At 42.3% G+C, this 7,521-nt stretch overlaps 1 protein-coding gene across 1 annotated transcript in view; it reads left to right on the top strand.

The window, feature by feature from the left end:
• Positions 1-2,015: 2,015 nt before the first annotated feature.
• The window catches only part of NSG2 (neuronal vesicle trafficking associated 2), a 97,192-nt gene continuing 91,686 nt past the window's right edge, over positions 2,016-7,521 (top strand). The window contains exons 1-2 of the mRNA XM_042447497.1: positions 2,016-2,232; positions 3,821-3,971. Of these exons, the coding sequence (XP_042303431.1) occupies positions 3,843-3,971 (129 nt within the window). The 5' untranslated portion in view covers positions 2,016-2,232; positions 3,821-3,842. The remainder of the gene's footprint in view (positions 2,233-3,820; positions 3,972-7,521) is intronic.

Below are 7,521 nucleotides of genomic sequence, written 5' to 3'. Positions count from 1 at the left end.
GTCTTTCATGCCCATGCTCAGGGTAGTTTGTTAAAATACCACCTTAAAGCAAAGCCGTATTTATTCTTTACTAACAGACTCTTAGTGTTGCTTAAGAACAACAGCAAGGGCTGGGTGGCTGGCTGACTTTGTAAAACACTGACCCTTATTAAGCACTGCCCTCTTAAGGGATTAATACAGTACTTGGGGTTTAAAAGACACAGACACACACTAATATAAATATAAATTCATGCTTCTTAGTAATGATCAGAATGGAGGACATTTTGGAATTCCTCCTGGAGAGAAGGCTGAAATATAGGACATGACCTGGAAAAGGAGGACATATAATTACCCTGTGGTCCCAACATGGCCAGAAGACATGTTCACAAAAGGCACTAATGTTAAAGCAAAACTAACGATGCAAGGTCTCCTCAGCTTTTTCTAGGTATGGAGTTTAAGGCAGTGTGGGCGTTGTAATTTCAGCATAATATCTTACTATAGCTTTGATCAAGATACTTGGTTCTGCTGGTCTCTTAACCAGCTACATAGCCCAGTTCCCTCTATGCCTCCACAGACCTGTAAAATGAAGCTGCATTCTTGAAAAGTCTTATTATCACCATGATGATGGCAGCATAGCTGTCCAATACAACAGTGACTTCATTTCTGCCAAGGAGAAATCCCACCATCACCCTAGCAACAATTCCTGCTTCTTAGTAATGATCAGAATGGAGGACATTTTGGAATTCCTCCTAGACAAAAGGCTGAAGTCTAGGACAGGTCCTGGAAAAGGTGGACGTCTAGTCACTCTGGGCTTGACATAGCGATGAGAACCCCTATCCCATGTGCCCAAGAGACTCGGAAATACCCCCTATTTCCAAAAAGGCAGAGTCAACCCCATATAGAAGCAGGAACAGGCTAAACCATCTTGGAGGACTCCTTGCCTATGAAAAACCACCTGGAATTAATGGGGTCACCATAAATTGACAGACAATTTAAAGGCACAAACACCCCCCCCCTCTTGCTAGGGAATGGGACTGGAACAGGGTGACCAGAGGTCCTAGTGACAAAAGAGGGCAAGGCACCACAAAATAGAGATCATTCAAGAAAGAATGTAGGCCATTTCAAAATAACAGTTAAAAACACTAATAGAATTATAGAGTTGGAAGAGACCACAAGGGCCATCCGGTCCAACCCCCTTCTGAAACACAGAATCAAAGCATCAGATGGCCATCCAGCCTCTGTTTAAAAACCTTCAAAGAAGGAGACTCCACTACTACTTTCGAATAGCTCTTACTGTCAGGAAGTTCCTCCTAACTCAAATAAATATAAAGCCATGCTTTTTCTTAGTCTTGCTCAAAATTGGAACACATTTTGGAATCCCTCCTGGAAAGAAAGCTGAAATGTAGGGCATGTCCTGGAAAAGGAAAGACCAAATCTGACCAGGGCTAAGAGAACTTCATTGCTTCTGGTTGGGAAAGAATTGTGGTTATTTGTGGCCCTTTCCAGCTCTACACACTCTGCGACCCCAACGTGGCTAGAAGACAAATGGCTGGAGACAAAGCTACAAGGTTGTGAGCTTGATCCCAGGCAGTTCTCCAAGGTCCACTCAGCCTGGCATCCTTCCGTAGGTCGCTAAAATGAGTACCCATCTTGTCATGGGCAATTAGCTTATACATCGTAAACCGCTTAGGGAGTGCTTCAGTGCACTGATAAGTGGTATAAAAATGTACTTGCTATTCCCTCGGAGTGTGGTGGAGTCTCCTTCTTTGGAGGTCTTTAAACAGGCTGGATGGCCATCTGTCAGGGATGCTTTGATTGTGAGTTCTTCCATGGCAGGGGGTTGGATGGATGGCCCTTGTGGTCTCTTCCATCTATTATGCTATGCTATTGCTATTGGTGCTGATGAAAAAGAGAAGCCTGGCTGGATATTCAGGGAGTTGCCTGTAGGTGGCGCTGTGGCTAAAGGACGTGGCTCCCCCCTTTTCCCCCCTCCTTGCTTGCTGGGACGCTCTGCGACAGCAGGGGGCGCCAGATCCCTCGGAAGCCTGGGAGTCTTTGCCTGCTGCAGCAGACTGGAGCTTCTCCCTCCCTCAGCCTTTGAGCAGCATCAGCAGCATCAGCCTCAGCCGCCTTTGGAAGGAGCCGGCAAGGAGAGGCAAGCGCTGTCCCTTCAGCACCACCGAGGAAAAGGAAGCCCAGCCTCTGCTGCTTTGCAAAGCCCAGAGGAGCCTCTCTGCCCTGGTCCAGCCTGAAGTAAGTGCACTGGGGGTGGAGGTTTGGGGAGGGCTGGGAGCCTCCTCTTTTCTGGCTGTGCAATAATTGTGGTTATTTGTGGCCCCTTCCGGCCCCATGCAACTGGTCCAGGCTGATCAGGAGGAGGGGAAAGGGGCCCTTAGCATGCCCATCCTCAGGGTGGCCTTTGGAAAACAGCATCCTAAAGCAAAGCAGGGTCGAGTCCTTAGTAACAAGCTCTCTGTGTTGTTAATCACAATTAAGGGTGGGTGGGTTTGTGCACCAGCCTCTAAGGAGTTAACACAGGACTTGGGGTTTAAAACACACACACAGAGAGTGCACAACATGAAGCTAACACACACATCATTTCTCTCTCACACACAAAACCACCCTAAAGCAGAGAAGTATTTGTCCTTTAGTAACAGATTCTCTGTACTGAGAATCATAATAACAAGGACAAACCCTGGGCGGGTTTGTTAAAGAATGAGCCTTATTAAGTGCCAGCCTCAGAGGGGTTAATACAGGACTTGAGCTTTAACACACACACACACACACACACACACAGGGTGCACAACATGAAACTATCACAGACAGAAAAATAGCATCCTAAAGCAGAGCAGGGTTTATTCTTTACTAACAGATTCTCTGTGCTGAGAATCGTGATCACACTTAAAGGCAAACCCTGGGTGGGTTTATTCTTGTGAAAGAATGAGCCTTATTAAGCCCCAGTCCCTAAGGACTGGGCTTGGGGTTTAAAACAGACACACACAGAATGCCCAACATGAATCTCTCTCACACACAATCTTTCTCACACAAGAATACTATCCTAAAGCAGAGTGGTATTTGTTCTTTAGTAACAGACTCTTTGTGTTGCTTAAGAACAAGCCCAGGGTGGGTGGGTTTGTTAAACAATGACCCCGATTAAGCGGCAGCCTCTAAATTTGTTAGTGGAGTCACTGGTTTTTTAAAACAACAACAAAACACAGAGACAGAGTGCACAACATGAATATCACACACACATAACCTCTCACACACACAAATATCCCCCTAAAGCAGAGCAGTATTTATTCTTTAATAACAGCCTCTCTGTGTTGCTGCTGGTGGTGGGGTGGGTTTGTGACCCTAATTAAGTGCCAGCCTCTAAGGGATTAATGCAGGACTTGGGGTTTAAACACACACATAGATTGCACAACATGAATCACACACAAAAACCCACCAAGCCTGGCCCAAAGCAATCCCTTCTGCCATACTGCACAACAAAGCAGCAAGGCAGGGTTCCCCCGGATGGCACAGATCTTTATTTATAACAATGATTGTTGTGTGTGGCTCTAAAAAGGAGGGAGACAACACTCTTGGAGGGTGGCTCAAGAAGCATGGTTAAGGTTCTTTTTCAATGGGGTTCAGAAAAGAAGTGTTACATGATGTGAAATGCTGTCTGCTCCCCGCATCACCTGCCAGTAATCTGGCAGAGACATCCAAGTGGTGTGTGAACTGCTACTCTGATTGAAGCATCACAATGTGACAGATCCTTCTTGATTTCCAGACTTCTCCACTCCCACCCTGCTTTCTTTTCAGCCCTTTAACAGTGGCTGTCTCCATACGTTTTTAGGTCTTGAAAGTGAGGTCTAAGGATGGTGAAACTAGGAAGCAATTTGAATGACAAGACCAAGCAGCAGCCGTCCAACGAGGATGGTTTTCAGACGGTTCCTTTGATAACCCCTTTGGAAGTAAATCATTTGCAGTTCCCGGCTCCAGAAAAGGTAAATGGAAAGAAAAAAAGTAACACATACAGACGCACACAAGGAGATAAGGCAACACTGCCAGCCCACTGTTTGATAGTCTTTCAGAAGTGTTTGAAAGAGTGCCTATTATTCCATCTGAAAGCAAACGGATTAAAAGAGTTTGGCTTTTGATGACCGTGTGCATGTGTGTGTGCATGCCTGTGTTTAAATACACAAAGAACCAGCATATAAAACCTGGGAAATTTATCATGATTGAATTTTCCAAAATGGCAGAATCTATTCATACTATTGTTCATTACCATTTAATGAGGAATGGATTATATTTTACAGTTCTCTACATCATGTTTTCACATTCAAAAGGCAATGTAGACTGGTCATTTGATAGTAAAATAGCCTTTTATGATTGAGCAAAGCCACTGAATTATTCTATGCAAAAAGTGAGAGGGGGTCATATCTTCATCTCGCTCCCCATCCCAATCAAATTGGCTTATAGGAAGGAATGATAGAGCTCCAAATGAAAACTCATGGATTTCAAGTGGCATGATCAAACTGTGTGTCATTGATTGGTTCCTCATTGATCTGTTTTCTTTATATAGCCTATTGTTTACTCCATACACATTGTTAACTCCCATCGATATAGCCACTGGGAGAGATAATGCGGTGGTACAAACACACGTCTTGCCATAAAATTATGTGCCCAGAACACCTATAGGTATAAATCCTCATGGGAAAAAGAAAACTACTGCAGTGCTGCATCTGTGTGTATTATGAAGATGTGTATATATACACAGTACACAGAGGGGTAGCTCTCATGGGGTAACAGCAAACTAAATCTGTTCACTTCTAAAACTGCACATATAGTATGTGGAGGGAGAGGGATTCATCTTGATGCAATGTAAATATTATACTAGTACATCTAAAGGCAAATAACAGCAAACAGGGTGCAAAATTATTGCAGGGACGCAGCCAAGGGGGGGTTCTTGGGGTCTGGACCCCCCCTTCCATTAGAAAAATGAATGGTGTGTGCTGCTGCACCGCTGCACCCAAGCCCCATTATAATGGTGGCACTTAGTCTGGACCCCCCTCCCCCTTCCTAAAATCCTAGCTACGTCCCTGATTATTGGGCTCGTTTGTTCACCTCAGCAAAATCAACCTGGTACCAAAATACTGGAATGCCCCTCAGCAATGCATTGATATAAGCTGTCAGGGGGAGATGAATTCCTTTAATGTAACTAAAGGGTGGGGATACTGAAGAAAGGCATTAGGATAAGCAAGAAGAAACAAAGATAAGCTGGGTTTTGGATTGCAAGGAGTTATCATCCAAATTATTTCTCAGAAACAAAGAATGCACAGTTTTTGAGTAATATGACATTTCTTTTTTTTTTTTTAATATGTTGAAAATGGAGACTTGTCTTTTCTTATCCCATGTTTTCCTTTTTAAAAGGAAGGAGGTTTGTTTTGTAAGTGTGAGTTATCTGGAGTTCTTTTATCTCTAGTGTAGTTGCAAATGTGATTTTTGTTGTGCCTTTCTCTCCCCTCTTTCTCCCTCCTTTTTCTTGATGGTCCACTATATACTAGTTACAGTAGTTTGATCCCCCTTTAACTGTCATGGCCCCATCCTATCATCTCCTGGGATCTGTAGTCTCTTGAGGAAGAAGGGGTTCTCTCCCAGGGAGCTCCAATACACTCACCTGGACTTCAGCAGAGAATGCTAAGTATTTGAGTAAGCTGCACCTGCCAAGATCCAAAATAATAAGTTGCATCAGATCCCTCCAGCTGTGTATGCTGATTCACTCCAAGAAGCAGTAGAAGAAGCCAAGGAAGCCAAAATGTTACCACATGGAAGAAGAAAAAATGGAAAAGCAAATTATTTCCTCCCAGTTATTTTTTTAATTGTTTGGAGTTCTGAACTTTAAAATAATGGCCTAGTATGACCTTAAAGACAAACATGTAGCTTGTGGCATGGTAGGCAACAATCTACTTCATCAGAAGCATCTATCCAATAAAAAAACCTCTTGCCTACAGAATGAATTGGGTAATATTTCTAAATAAATCCAACTGATTGCTCCAGCAAATGACATTTTTGGATTCAGATGGTCATTCAATCATAATGGTTAATGGTTTCAGAAAAAGGGTTTTTAAAATTTTATTTAAATAAGTCATTTTCCTGATATGTCTGATGAAAACAACAGTGAACTGCTTCTGGGTTTCTCTTTCTGGCAAACAGCTCACAGTGCATGAGTGGCTGGAGAAAAAAGAGCTCATGAATGTAATCTACCATAGGTGGTACCTTCCTAGGATCTGGTACACAAACACTTAAGGAGGGATATGAAAATGGCTGTAATGTCATCATGGAAAGGTAAACTAATGTTTAGTGAGCCAGGCCTACAGAAGATGTTCCAACATCAACTGCTATATTCTTACTGAATATATAACCTTACTGCTATATTCTTGCTCTTTGGAGATGCACACTTCTACATCTGGTAGATGCTTCAGAAGAAGAGTTTCAAAAAGACCTTATAGCCCTGGCTTATAAAAGGAGGCTAACTCATGAAAGTTAATGTCACCAGATCTTACAAAGAACCAACTAGCTAATTAGTATAAATGACTACTTTAGAGGGAGACATTAATCACAATCATTTTATATTTATTTTCCAAAATCATTTTGTTTCATTGTAATGATTTTTTTCAGTCTAAGTGTCATCGACACAATTACTGTACAGGGCTCACCTATGTGTAAGGGCATCTGACATTCCCTTCAGCTAGTATGTGGGACAGACCTGCAAAAAAGGATGACATATGAAGCTGGGTCATCCACTGGGATGGAAGGGGAACGACAATCACTTTGGAGCTTTATGCACAAGTTGGAGTACAAGATTATGGGGATGGCTTTTTTGTTATTTGTCTGCTAACATCATCATCATCATCATCATCATTGTGTATCTTCTGATAGATTGTAGTGTTTCCATCTAAATTGCTTTTAGAAAAGTTTGGCAATAGTGACACTAGAAAGCAAAATAAGAGTGCAATCCTAAATGGTGAAGATGGCAAAAATCCAGCTGAGACAATTCAAGGTCAGCTGAAGCAGTATTGAATCAAAATTTCTCCCAGCCCTTAAGATGCTAAAAATTGCTTAGGACCAACCTTCACTCTGGCCTAACTTTGTGGTGGAATGGTGACTTGAAGAGGCTTAGATCTGTCAGAGGATATTTGAGTTAGCCAGAAAAACAATGTTCTGCTTAATTCTAAGCTATTAAAGCCAGAACTTCTTTTTGTTAGGATTGCACTGGAAGGCTTTAGATCTGTTTTATTACAGTCAGCCCTTCTTATACATTGATTTTTTATGCACAGATTTTTTTATACATGGATTCAATGATCCATGCTTTGAAAATGTTCAAAAAAATATAAATTTCAAATATCAAACCTTGATTTTCCATTTTTTAAAATAAGGGACACCATTTTGCTGTGTCATTATATTTAATGGGACTTGAGCATACATGGATTTTATTATCCACGGGGGATCTTGGAACTAAACCCCAGCGTATAACAAGGGTCCACTGTATTTTAA

Source organism: Sceloporus undulatus, chromosome 2 (genome assembly GCF_019175285.1).
Source record: "Sceloporus undulatus isolate JIND9_A2432 ecotype Alabama chromosome 2, SceUnd_v1.1, whole genome shotgun sequence".
In the NCBI taxonomy this organism is placed as follows: Eukaryota; Metazoa; Chordata; class Lepidosauria; order Squamata; family Phrynosomatidae; genus Sceloporus; species Sceloporus undulatus.
Note: the sequence above shows the minus strand (reverse complement) of the source record. Positions and strands in the feature narration are given on the sequence as shown.